The sequence below is a fragment of the Podarcis cretensis genome, assembly GCF_951804945.1.
Source record: "Podarcis cretensis genome assembly, chromosome: 1".
NCBI lineage: Eukaryota > Metazoa > Chordata > Lepidosauria > Squamata > Lacertidae > Podarcis > Podarcis cretensis.
In genome coordinates, this window is record NC_137170.1 from 54,967,817 (window position 1) to 54,982,399 (window position 14,583).

The 14,583-nt window shown below is 41.7% G+C and overlaps 1 protein-coding gene across 4 annotated transcripts in view; it reads right to left on the reverse strand.

Moving 5' to 3' along the window:
* Positions 1 to 14,583, reverse strand: part of TTC17 (tetratricopeptide repeat domain 17) — a 53,818-nt gene that overhangs the window by 18,627 nt on the left and 20,608 nt on the right. For all 4 annotated transcript variants that reach the window (XM_079950792.1, XM_079950793.1, XM_079950795.1 and 1 more), the window contains exons 14-16: positions 14,123 to 14,200; positions 12,657 to 12,881; positions 10,950 to 11,136 (exon numbers count right to left, since the gene is read on the reverse strand). In XM_079950792.1, coding sequence (XP_079806918.1) covers positions 10,950 to 11,136; positions 12,657 to 12,881; positions 14,123 to 14,200 — 490 coding nt within the window. The remainder of the gene's footprint in view (positions 1 to 10,949; positions 11,137 to 12,656; positions 12,882 to 14,122; positions 14,201 to 14,583) is intronic.

The following is a 14,583-nucleotide window of genomic DNA, read 5'->3' on the forward strand; positions in this document are numbered from 1 at the left end:
GAGCAGCGGGAGCGCACCCCGCCGCAGGGATTCGAACCGCCGACCTTTCGATCGGCAAGTCCTAGGCGCTGAGGCTTTAACCCACAGCGCCACCTGCGTCCCTATATTGAAAACCAGTAGCAGCACTCAAAGAGCCACTTTTAGATCTAACGTCTAACACGGAAAGATCTCAGATGCTGGAAGTCTTGACACCACTTGCCAGTGTGTACTAAACTAACGGCATCAAGTGGGGGAAATAATAGAAAATGGCACTGCTTTGGAGGACTTCTAGTTGAACAGAAGTGGGGAACCCTTTGCAGCCTGATAGCTGTGCTCCCTTCATAGGCACCTCGCAGGGTGGGCAGGGCCACAGGCAAAAATGGGTGGGCCAACAGGAGCAACTCTGACTTTTGCACGAAGTCTACAATCCAGCCCAACAAAAGTCAGAGGTTTCTACACGTCCCCAACTCTGTATTGTCCATCCAGCCAAGCAAGAAGCCCTGTCACAGTTCAAGGGCACATTCCAGGCAGGCAAAAGCACTTGAGAAGGGCAAGGAGGCATTTGGTTCCTTACTTCTCTATTAAGAGATCATCAGCTGAACAGGAGCCAATGTACACCATAATACTGTTGAAATCAGGGCAACGGTAATTATGATCAGCTATAATTGATACATCCAAGTTGTGGGCGGTTTCCTCTCAACAATGGTAAAGCTTCAATTTATATAATACTTTTTAATTTAACATTATAAAGGAACCACAGAAATGACAAAGAAAGCAACATAGATAGTAAAGCAGTAAGGATGCTAGACATGTTCTTTGGTGAAAAAAGGTTAAAGGATCTGGGCAAGCACATTCTAGAGAAAACTAGCATTCAGAGGCATATGGCCTCTTGACAGTGGTGGTAGAACATAGCCTTTGATAGTGTCATCCTCCAGACATTTGTCCAATCCTCTTTTAAAATCACCCGAGTTGATGGCCACCACCTCCTGTAGAAGCAAATTCCATTGTTTATAACTATACAGTATGTGGAAGAAGTGCTTTCTTTCATCTGTCCTGAATTCAACTACATTGGATGTCTCCCAGTTCTAATGTTATGAGAGAGGGGGAGAAACTTATCTCTATCCACTTTTTCAACACACAGCATAATTTTATATACCTCTATCATGCACCCTCTTATTCACCTTTTTTCCAATACCAACTTAAGAAACCTCTGTCTAGTGTCTACTTGAAGATCTCCCAGAGAGGGATCTCCCCCTCGCATGTATAAGTGTCAAACTATTTTGACCATAAAGAAGTTTCTCTTAATGTTCAACCAAAGTATATCCTCCTGCGACTTTATGGAAGCTCAAAAAGAAGAGTCCTAATCAGGATGTCAAATGTCCATGGAGTAGGAACCCAGCGCCCTCCACAGCTCCCTGTCCATCTCTCATGGTGGTAATATGCACCAGTCCCCCTACTGTTCTGCTATTCCTGCGATAGGGGATCTCTAGCTTGTGACTCCAATTAGGCCTGGCAGGGGTCCTAATTCATGCCATGCTACAATGGAAAAATAGATCACCTGATGTCATGATGGCATCTGGTGACTGACAGTTGAGTGGTCCTGCCCTTCTGTTAAAGCTACCCATAGGGGAGCTCAGAGTCTAGCCATTCCCCATCCTGTTGGTATTTCTAGTCCTTGTGTACTTTTCTTCCACTCCCCCATTCAATCCCAAACAAGACGTCAGTAACCTAAATCCTGGAAGCAGAATCATACAATCAGTTTAGCCAACGTTGATCTCTAATTTACTTGACCATGGCTCTTTGGCTACACTACTGTGAAGGCAATAATGGAATAAATGGCAGTTTGATTGATACCACATACTTTGATCCAATATATTATTATACGAACAAAACTAATTTAGTTGATGCTGTAATATGTAGTTCATTATCAATACACATTTCAGCAAGCGGACCTCCTCATCTATATTGATAATAAACTAGTTATATAACAAACCAGTGCACATTTGTTTTTAACTAGGGTGTTCTCACCCCAACGTTGTATGTAAATGTAGAAACAGGTTGATCCTATTAACATATAGGACAAACTGTAACAAAACATATATTACTCCAATATAACTTAGTTGCGACATTTCTTTTTTGCATTACAAAAGCAGCAGTAGCAGCAGCAGCAACAAGGCACACAACCCAATGTCTGACCAATTGCATAATGGGCTCTGTTCCCAGCAACGATAGTGCTAAAAATTACCCTTATGAAATATAAACCATCACTAAATAAATCATGAAAAGAAAAAAAAAACAGGGCGAACGTCTGTCTGCTAAATTTGAACACAACATGGCACAAAAGGGACACACGTACACAAACCCACCTCCCCCAGAGAATTCAGTGGGATGGCTGACAACCCCATAGCCCCTTTAAAAATGCACAATTGATGTATGAATAATGGGGCAGGGCTGCAGCTATCGTAAAAGCCACCATACCCTAACCCTTGTCCTACCTCGTCAATGGTTACAACAGGATTTTTCTCCCTGTGACGTGGATAGAGACCACAGCGTGTTCTCAGCCCTGTCTGGGAACGAGGCCCAACATGGAAGATGGTTTCTAAATTTAACTCTCCAACATCGTCAGCAGATAAGAAAGACTAGGAAATGCTATTTGCAATGCCTCTCAGGGTACTCTGATGCTACATATAGAGCAGCAGGCTAAGCAGTGGTGTGGCCTGAATTTCAATTAGTGCCTCAAATATAACTTGACGTCCTTTAGAAGACAGGGGAGGGTGAAACGCACAGACCGTTAGAATGGCGATGGCACGTTCTCGGAAAACTTCTTTGGTTTTTGTATTACAGTTTCTCGTATGCATTTCTGTTTTTTCTCTTTCCAGAATAAAATATTATCTATGTCCACAACCTTTCTTATATGGAGAACCCCCCATATTCAGCCATTATCTTCCTAAATACAGGTATACCTTGGAGATATTGCAGAATACTGCAAGAAGGCGACTATCGCAATAAAGCAAGTAACACAATATTTTTTGTTTCCCGGTGTATATTAAAGTTATGTTTACCCTATGGTGTGGTAGCCTATTAAGCCAGGCCCCCTGGCTGCAGGGGCAGGACGGGAAAACCAGTAGCCAGCTCCACTTCTGTGGCCAGAAGAGGGGCAGCGATGGTGGGGGGCTTCCTTCCTCTGGAAGCAGTCGGGCTGCCTGCAACTGCACCCGCAACCTCATAAGGAGCAATATTTGTGAACTGCAATAAGGCAAAGTGCAATAAAATGAGGTGGGGTTCTATGGCTATATATTTATGTAAACCAATTCTATCTATCTACTGCTGTTTAGAGCAGGCCAGAACGATAGTAGATACATTAACATTGGTTTCAATGGCTGTAAACCATGACTTGGCCTGAGTCCAACCCAACATTCCTTGTTTTTAGGGTAAAATATCTGCTCAGTACTATTTCTCTTAAAATACCCAAGCAGCACACCTGAAAATGTTCCTGAGCTGTGGCCACAGGACCAGAAAAACTCATCTTAGAGAGAAAAAGACAACTTCTTGGAAGCTGCATTAATGGATCTTTTAGTGTTAAGGCCGATGGGCAACATGTTCAACAATACAGACCCACCTCTAGGAATGTCTCATGTGATGAAAGACTGCCACTAATGTGCATTATAGTTATATTTTTTAAGCAATAGATTTGCCTCTCATTTTCATAAATGTAATCAATCTGGCCTGCAGCATTATTTTAGGATTGTCACACCTAGAAGTGTAAAACTTCAAATCTTGAAAAGTATTGCTAAATAGACTGATGAGCTGAAAGCAAAGTAAATTTGACCTTCTTTCTACTTGCCTTCTTTGTGATTCAGCAGCACTTCTTGTATCTTCAAATTCATCTACTGTACGTGGCCAGGAGGGCCACATTTCATGGTGGCTCAGAGAGAAACTTTAATAGCAAATCTGATGCACAAAAGCAAAATATACTCCAGTTTCACAAAATTCACTGGAACTTATTCCTAAATGTGCATAATGTAGCAACCATAGACACTTTTGTTTTGTCAGATTTGGGTTTGTTACATATTTCTAACAAGAGTCCTGCTTGTGGCAAGTTCCCTTGTGGCTGACTGTGGCTGGATAGCACCCACTGCATGGGAATCCCAGAAGCACAATTTGAGCTGGTAGGTGATCAGATTGTTTTCCAAAAGAATGCCTATGATGGCAGATAGCTTCCACATGCTAGTTGTGTTTTTCCTACCTTCTTACTCCAGGAAAGCAACTGAAAACTCTCTCATGAAGATGCTTTTAGGGATCCCCCACTTGGCTTCTACCTATTATCTTGTCCTTTCACCATTTTCCCTTAAAGAAATGGTTTACTATTTATGATGATATTATACTTATGTTATTATACTGTGTACTGCACTCGATACAAGCTTTAAATAATATCTAGTAAGGTATAGATATATTTTTCTGAGTAACAGTACTTCTATTCTGAGAGAACCCTTACTCTATATACAGTGGTACCTCGGAAGTCGAACGGAATCCGTTCTGGAAGTCCGTTTGACTTCCAAAATGTTTGGAAACATTTGAAGGCGTGGCTTTCAATTGGCTGCAGAAAGCTCCCGTGGCCATTCAGAAGCCCCGTTGGATGTTCAGGTTCCAAAGAATGTTTGTAAACCGAAACACTCACTTCTGGGTTTGTGGCGTTTGGGAGCCAGCACCTAATTTTTAAAGACATTATTGTGTTGCTAACTGTAGCTCACTAGCATCTACCCAAATAATATGATCCTGTTCTTCTTGTCCAAACTGGAAAAAACAGGATTATAAATTACAATTTCTCGCCAGAACTTTGGGGAATCTTGTTTTTCTAAAAGAATGTTTGAAGGTTCTTCAAAGCCTCATGTGTGGTGTGGGTGATGTGAAATTGATAAGATACTAGTCTAAAAATAGCTTCCTCCCATGTCTGCCCCATTGTAAAAGCTGGTTGATACTGTATAAATTCTCCCAGTATAGCTCTGGAGAAAACAACACCGAAAGGAAAATACCTAAGGAGCTTATTCCAAAAAGCTCATAGAAGAAATAGGTAAAGGTAAAGGTACCCCTGCCCGTACGGGCCAGTCTTGACAGACTCTGGGGTTGTGCGCCCATCTCACTCAAGAGGCCGGGGGCCAGCGCTGTCCGGAGACACTTCCGGGTCACGTGGCCAGCGTGACATCGCTGCTCTGGCCAGAGCCAGAGCCAGAGCCAGAGCCGCACACGGAAACGCCGTTTACCTTCCCGCTGGTAAGCGGTCCCTATTTATCTACTTGCACCCGGAGGTGCTTTCGAACTGCTAGGTTGGCAGGCGCTGGGACCGAGCAGCGGGAGCGCACCCCGCCGCAGGGATTCGAACCGCCGACCTTTCGATCGGCAGCCCTAGGCGCTGAGGCTTTAACCCACAGTGCCACCTGCGTCCCCCATAGAAGAAATACGTTCTGCTAAATGGAAATGTGATACCTTATGCCACAAGAGGGCATCAGAAAACACAGCATTTTAAGAAAGCACATTATAGATGCTGCTTAAAGGAACACGTATGTAGTGTGGGAATATTCAGATGAAATGAGAAAATGTATATAGGATAGGGAATGAACAGGAGCTTCATAATAAGAAAAAAGCTAAGAAAAACCAAAACCAAAATGCTACAGAATGAGAATCACCATGTATGGGCGCATATACACAAAGTCCAAGCCAACCTTCTTCAACCTGGTTCCCTCCAGATGTTTTGGACTTCAACTTCCTCAATTCTTGACCATTAGCAATGCTGGCTGGGGCTGATGGGAGTTGTAATCCAAAACAACTGGAGGTGACCAAGTTGGAGAAAGCTGTCCTAAAGAATGTAGAGGAAGCTACTATCGTGGCAAATGAAAGAGGGAGGCGTGAGCATATCGCCAAAGTTAATTTTTGAAAGTCCGTCTGGGACCATCCAGGGTAATCCCCCAAACAATAGCACCTGATATTCATGTTAATAAAGGAAAGTAGGTACATCAAGGACTGGAAGTCAGAAACAGTTACTGTGGTTGAACATTTATTTTGGCCTACCAAACTTTTCTCCAACCTGTTGTCCTCTAGATGTTTTGGAGAACACTTCTATAAACCCTGACCATTATTTCACTTTTCATCTTTGTTGGAAGCTGCCCAGAATGGCTGGGGAAACCCAGCCAGATGGGCGGGGTACAAATAAATTATTATTATTATTATTATTATTATTATTATTATTATTATTATTATGGCCATGGTGGCTGTTTGTCCAAAACACCTGGAGGCCATGAGAATTGTCTAGCTCGAGCAAATTTAAGGCTCTAACCCTACACTTGCTTTACTGGGAACAGAACTTATTTTTGAATAAGCATGTACATAATTGCATTATAAACTTTTAACAACCTTTCTGCAAAACACTTGAGTAAAAAGGAAAAGGTGGCAAACACTGCAACACCTAGGATATATCCTAAATCCACTTACAAGGGAGTATGTCCCACTGAACATGTTGTAAGTATATACTGTATGTATATGATTGCATTATTAGGTCTGATACACACACACGCACAGAGGATTTTTAACCCTGGTGAAAACTATTTTTATTATGACATATTTGGAGCAGATCTGGTGACGATTAATTTTTGTCGTGTAATTCTTTACCTGGGACAGTGTCTAAGGGGCAAAGCGCAGCCCTGTGCCTAATTGCTATTCTTATGTTATTTGAGAAATAAATTTATTTATTTACCTCAGATAAAAATCACTCGTTATCACACTGCTAAACCAGTATGTCAAGGGAGAAGTAGGATCTATTGCTACTGAAGCCCTTTCATTCTTCCACCTTTATAGTAAGAAACCAAAAGTAATGGGAGTGTATAGGCATACCATGGAGATATTGCAGGTTTGGTTCCAGACCACCGCAATAAAGCACTTTTTGTTTGTTTCTTAGAGCATATGCAAGTTATGTTTACATGATACTGTAGTCTATTAAGACACACACCCCACAGCTGCAGGGGTGGGGGGAAACCTAGCTCCAGCTCCAGCCCTAGCCAGTTCTACTCCCGTGGCCAGAAGTTGGATGGCAGGGGCATGGCGAAGCTTCCTTCCCCTGGAAGCAGCCAGAATGCTTGCAGCTACACTGCGTCTTTGTAAGAAGCAATCATCTGTCAAGCGCAATAAAGCAAGGTATGCCTGTACAACATGCCATCCCATTTCTGCACCATGGTCAGTTCAATTAGTAGAATGCTGAAGAGTTGTGCTCAGAGAGATGGTAATTCATCAATGTGATTAACTCTCACCCCATATCTAACTGGTACAGCAACAAGTACAATAGTGGTGATACTCAACTACCCTGGGTATTTAGTTGTGTATTATTACTGAACCTTAATCCGGATGCGTTCAAGATTACCGGACTTGTGTTCCACAAAGTAATGACTTTCCATTAAATAGGAGTTAGCACCAGTAACGTGTGAAATGCAAGCAAACCCTACATGTAGGTTTTAGTTATTTGATTACGTGGCACAAAACTTCACTACACCAATGTTGCACCATCTACTTTTTGTGTATCATTGAGGAGCATATGCATTACATGCTGAATATCCCAGTTTCAATCCCTGGCATTTCTAGATAGGACTGGGAAAGATCCCTGTTTCAATCCCTGGAGAGCTATTGCCAGTCAAGGTAGACTGGCATTATCCAAATGGTGCCCTCCAGATGTTTTGAACTTCATTCACCATCATCCCTGCCCCATGTTTACGCAGGCTGGGACCAACAGGAGTTGTAGCCCAAAACATCTGGGGGGCACCAGGCTGGAGAAGGATGGCATATACAATAACAAGCTAGATGGACTCGGTCAGTTCTGGGTGTCCCTGTGCTTCAGATATGCTGAAATATTTTTCAAAGGTTTGATTCCTATAAGGAGGTTTTTTTTCTTTTCTTTTTGAGCCCATTAAGGAAAAACAAAAAGGTAGAACACAGAACAATGATCATGAGACATCCTGGCAAATTCCTGGTTTCTTCTTTTCACTTTCCCTTTTTTTCAATCCCGCAATAAAATAAAAAAATAAAAAATCAAGTGTCAGAAGCTGGAGTCATTAGAATGTTTATTTCACATTCTAAAAATAACAACAAAAGAAATGTCCACACCATTTCTCATGTTCAAATGTCTAATGTTCTCACATTAGCAGGGGATAGACAAGATGACCTGAAGTGTTGCCCACCTTTGTAGTCTATAAAAGAAAGGAACACAGCACATGAAGAGCAAGAGAGAGAGAACAATGTAAATATGGAAGCTTCCAATATTGAACCAATGTTTTGTCCACTTTCCCACTGGTAGATCTTGATTTATTTATTTTTCTGAGAGCTATTAATAGTTATGAACAGAGGGAAGAAATATAATCCTTATGAACCCAGATTAGTGTCAAATTGGGAACAACCACACTGGGACCATCATTCTTATGAATAGAGAGAAGAAAGCTTTTTACTTCCTTCCCACAAACAGTCATGCAACCAAAAGAACTAACATATCAGAATGATGCAGTCCTTACAACCCGTATTTCAATAAAACCCATACTCTGTGCATAGTTTTATTGCCATACTTGTTGAAAATGTAACAGAAGATTGGGATTTTACTTCAAAAGACAGACGAACATGAAAAATTCACATATTCTATCAGTCATGAGAATCTCAAGTTACAAAGGCAGAGTTTTTAGTCAGTATTCTGATCCTGCGCTTTCCCAGTAGATGGCCTTGAATTTAGCAATCCTAAACTACTCAGAAGTGCATATATGTGTGATTTTTAACACTTTGTATAACCAAGGGTTGAATAACAGTCAGTAGTGAAAATCTGTAACCAGCACTGTATGTAAAGGAAAGTTTCTTCACTTGGTTCCGGAAGCTCACAAACATTTCCTGCATCTTTGGGTTCTACTTGCACCCTAAGACTTTGGAAATGTTTTGACAATGTCAGGTATGACAAAAAGAGAAGAGAAGAATGAAGGTTGGGCGTTGGGAGGACAATGAAGTGGAAGCCAACAGTCTTAACGGCCACCAGCCAGAGAGGAGGGAAAAAAGTGCTTGTACACTACAGGAAACTCTGCCTACCCCCCTCACTACCGGCTCAGACTTCAAGAAGTCTTGCTCAGCACCACAGTGGTTTAAGCCTTGTACAAAAGCATAGCTTTAAACTTCTCCCTTCAACTGAAATGGAAAACTTCCCTTTTTGAAAGCTGGGATTCTGAGAAGTCTGACTCTAGGTTCTGCACTTATGCTAAGACCCTGGATGCACATAAGCAGTCCTGTTTCTAATCCCTTGAAAGGTATCTCTTTATGAAACATGGGAAAATAAACTTTTGGCACAGAGAAGATACTTAAGTAGGGTAATGCCATGCAACTCCATCCCTTAAATCAGTGTTTCTCGACCTGTGGGTTGTGATGCTTGTGCAAATGTGTCATCAGTTGCATAAATAAACCCAAAAGGATTATTGCTTTTAATCCTTAACTGGTATAATACCTCAGGTAACATTTTGGGTTTTTTTGGCATATTATAATGCTGTGTTGGTACTTGTAACCAAATGCCAGAAAGGGTCAAGTTTCACATTGTAATGGTAGTAAATTTTTTCTCTCGCGGCTTGCAGCAGATCTGGTGATAACTTGCCACAAGGTGCTTGTAAACACCCACAAATTAGAGGTTGAGTAAATACTTGAGCCAAGGGTGATTTGAAATGTGCTTAGCTGAAATAAGAAATACCTGCATCCTGTGTATTAACTGATGTGAGACTATGTCTGACAACCATCAAAGCCTCCATTCACCTACTTGGTAATAAAATGTAAGCTCAAGCCACCCCACTGATACTTATCAAAATGGGCTTATCGTAAATAAAACTTTAAGATGCTCGTAGTTCATTATATCTAACACTGATTGTGTAACTATGCTTTTAGAAAAAAGTTTTACAGTTTATGAGGCAATACCCTGCAATTTGATGGTTGGTATTCTTACATTCTCACAAACAAACCAGTAATAATTTACTAAGTACTATAAATATTTCAATAAATTAAACTCCACATTAATAGGGGTATTGTTGAATTTTGCTTCGATGCCTCAAGTGATGGTTTAAAAGTAGGCAGACTTGCAATTGAAATGCACAAAATAGACAGCTGCTGAAGACCAAAGTCCAAAATTCATGTGGCAGTAAAATGATGGGTAAATAAAATTCATGTGACAATAAAATAATGGGTCACCATTCTAAGTAAATTTGGACTTGCAGGTTGCCATATCAAAAAGGTTGGGAACCACTGTCTTAAATAATCCTAATGTGTTAGCTCATATGGATAATTGGATAGGGATTATACTAGTTCAGTTCCAATCATATATTCAAATAAAATTTTAGTGCTATTAAGGAGCAAAAATGCACCGGAGATTTAGCAGCTATAGGTGAAGACAGAATTTGTTTAATCTTTTCGCAGCTTTACTTGAACAGGAAGCTAAATCTCTTCAAATATTTACAGCAGGTTCTGAAGAACAGGGAGCCTGCTTTTATGTAGTGGTGCAGATGGGTTTAAAGTTATATGTTATTCCATGCTTAGGGCCATTCTCTCCCTGTTTCCCTGGTTCTTGGTATTTGCTAAGAAAACAGATCAGGTGTAAACATGGGACTATTTCAGCAGCCCTACAGCAGAGCAATGCTCTTGAAGGGCTTGAAACTATCCTAGCATTCTCTAATTAGTAAACACTGCACCCAATTTGTAAGGAGAATCAGGTAGGGAATTCTGGGAAGACAGCTTTCCAAAAATTACTCTCAACTAGATCTAACTGAAAAAAAACACTGTTCCCTTTTCTAATTGGACAGAGAGAGAGCGCAGATGAAAAAGAGATTATCAATGAGGGAGAGAAAGAAAAGTAGTCCAATTTCTGCAGGTAGTGTTGAAGGGATAAAATTACTAATTTGGGGACTTTTTCAGCAGCTGCTTACCACTGCAGGCAGAAGAGGTGATGTTGTACAGAAATGGATAGAACTGCAAACAGCGGATCAGCTTCAGGCTCCTCTCACACTCCAGACACTTTGTCGCAATATCCAGGGCATGCCTGAAAGCCTGCAATGCCCCACTGACGTTCTTCAGAGCCAAGCAGGCATTTCCTAAGCTCAAGAAGGTCAGAGGCTAAAAAGGCGAAAGGCAAACGTTCATCAGCACAGGCATAGGCAAAACCCAGATTTCAGTTCAGTTGTCAAAAGAACTGGAAATTTACAACAAGCATGCTCACATCTTGGGAGTTCTGTTTCAAATATGTGTGTGTATGCGCGCATATGTACTTAAAGCCGCCCTTTAAGATATCAGTATCTTTTTACATTAAGACTGATAATACGGTATTCAAGCCTATAAGATACAATATAAATTTATTGGTTTGGCTCTTAAGTAGCTAAAGTAGAAGGAAACTCATTCAAGGGGTCCTTTGCATGCCCTGCAACAGTTCCCACTGTTCCTACAAAAGCTTCTCTAGGTGGTATGGGGATCCTCCGAACAGTAAGGGGTGGATTCAAGATTCCCACTTCTCCCAATTGTTCAAGAGGTCCTCTGATCCTCTAGATTTGCTTTGGAAGGGGCACAGGGGGTTGGATGGGACCAAACCCCACTTGTGTGAGCTTCCTTCCACTCAATGGTTTATGAACATTACTGAAGTGTTCTGAAACTCTTGTATAAATATTTCTGACTAGTTAGGAGCGATGGGCAACCATGTCAACTAACAGCAGCTGAACAAAATGAAGACAGGGTTTAAAGAATTAATTTGTGTGAAGTTAGCAAACGTGCTGGGCACCTTTGAGTAATTATATTTTTACATCAATACATTCAAGCCACTTCCCAAGATTCAAATGTAACAAACCACTTCCTCTAACTCACTTCTGGACACTGAGATGGGGTATGAAAGAAATACCGTATTTTTCGCCCTATAGGACGCACTTTCCCCCCTCCAAAAATGAAGGGGAAATCTGTGTGCGTCCTATGGGGCGAATACAGGCTTTCGATGAAGCTTGGAGAGCGAGAGGGGTCGGTGCGCACCAACCCCTCTTGCTCTCCAGGCTCCAGGAAGCTATCAGCAAGCCTGGGGAGCCCGCGGGAGTTCCTGCAGGGCTCCCTAGGCTGCGGATAGCAGCCTGCTGTCCGGCGCGCGGGCGCCCTGAAGCAGAGCGCCCCGCATGCCGGGCAGACACCCACAGCCTGGAGAGCCCTGCAGGAGTTCCTGCAGGGCTCCCTAGGCTGTGGATAGCAGCCTGCTGCACGGAGTGTGGGGCGCGCTGAAGCAGAGCGCCTCGCGCTTTGGGCAGACATCGGCCAGCCCCACAAGCTCAGGGGACAGCGGGGAGGCGCAGCGCCGCCATCCCGCTGTTCCCCAACCTGGTTTGGAGGCTGGTGCTGGGGGAGAAGCGCACGTGGGGGGACAAGCTCGGGGGACAGGGGGGAGGCGGAGCGCCGCCATACTGCTGTTCCCTGACCTGGTTTGGTTTCCCCGACCTGGTTTTGGGGGGTAAATAAAGGAATTCCCCCCCCTTTATTTCCCCCCAAAAAAACTAGGTGCATCCTATGGGACGGAGCGTCCTATGGGACGAAAAATACGGTACTTCTGCTTCAATCCTACTTAAGCAAACAGAAGAGAGCAGGGGGGGGGGGAAACGAAGACTCACCTCAGAACCATTGATGGCTAAAGCTTTTCGGAGAAGCTTGCTGGCATCCAGATGAAGACCATAATGAATTAGAAGGTTGGCTAGATTGACTAAAGGGATATCCTGGAATTCATGTGGGGTCAAGTTAAAGGCCTTTTGTAAGCAAGTGAAGGCGAAGGTGCCATTTCCAAATGCACGCCAGTAAAGGCCAGCCTCATTGAGAACCAACCATAAGGGATCCCTTGCCTGAAATTAACCACAAAAAAGAAAGGCTACCCTCATTAATCTCATTCCATGCTTTACCATGTTAGACTACCATTGCCGCCCTAGATGTTACAGCTACAGGTGTTTGCAGAGATCACTGCAGGAGGGTCATGCATATACAAATCAGCTGCGCACAGCAAAACATTGATCTAACCACTTCCCAATATTCTATCACACCCTAGTGAAACAAGGAACATAGGATATGCTGATGCAGGTGAGAGCAGGCTTGATTCTCAATGGCTGGAGTCTCCAAGCGCAGGGAGCATGTTTAGCCCCCATTTCACAGCTATCCAAGTTCTTTCTGCAGTATTTATGGCTTGCATCAAAAGCAGCATTAACAATAAAAGAACAGATTTGCATAACTGCAGTTTTGCAAGATTATGGCCCTATATAATGCGGAAGGTGTTACTGTATTTCTGAGGCCCATGTCTAAGGTCTAAGATCTGTTTAATAACTCATCAGTTAAGTAGAACTGTGAATCAGCAGGGATTTTGAAAATATATATATATTACAAAAACAAAAGCTACTTGAGAGTCTTGCTTAGAATACAATATGTAATTAAATAGACCAAGAGTGCTAGTATTCTGTGAATCAAACAATTCACATTACAACATGAGTATCTACATGCATGTATTTTCTTACAAGTTATGTCTCCTTTCTGTGGGTTCAAAAGCTTTTATGCTGCTATTTTAATTCTGCTGTTGTTATATTTTACTCTTTTATATCGTGAGCTGTCCATAGAACATATGCCATTAGGAAGCCTCTATAGATAAAGCAAATACACAATTCTATAGTCTCTGGGATACCTACCCAATCCTTCTAGCATTCCTGTATGGTTAAAATGCTATAATTCAGAATATACTATTACATTTCCAACATTTACCAGAGCTGGCACTGTACATTTTCTTTTGGAAATTCAATTTCTAGTCATCATTGGTACTCGTGGTATTATATTCTTTGTCTGTCCTTATTTCACTCTATGTCAATCACTCATGGAGGCTGTAAAATCTGACCAAATCAGCACTTTTCATGCACAAAAATCACAAACATCTCTGACAAAAATAAAGAAGTGGAATGATTTACAGTTGACTTAAGTGGAACACTCTGAATAAATTAAAGAGATTCTTGCTTCTGTACATGAGGGCCCTTTGGGATTCTAGAAAAAAAAATCCATATACTCTAAGAGGAAAATAAAAAGCATACATTGCGGTCATTGGAATTACCTTTACAATGGCATGATAGATGAATGATCCTATTTGCTGCTGTGTAACTGATTGATTGTTGACACGAGAGTATAATATCTGTGCAAGACAGAGAAGTGTTTAAAACCATACATTTGAACCTATTGAATGTAAGACTTTAATGCAGAAAACTTACGTTTGGTAATTCAAATTTAATGATCTAAAGGATCAGCAGGTTTTATCACAAAATGAAAACCCAAGAGAGCCTACTTTTTTATTTGGATGGTTATGGCTAAATTGCAAAGACTGGAAAAATCCTAGCAATTCAACTGGAAAATTCAACAACTCATGTTAACTTCATAAATTAAACAAATAATGTATTATGCTTGTAGAGACAATGATGATTGTAGAACTGAAAACAAGCAACCTGAACTTTGGCTAAAACCAGATAAGTCTCATGCTATCTGCATGAAGGCTTATTGTTGGTAGAGAGTTTGGAGAAA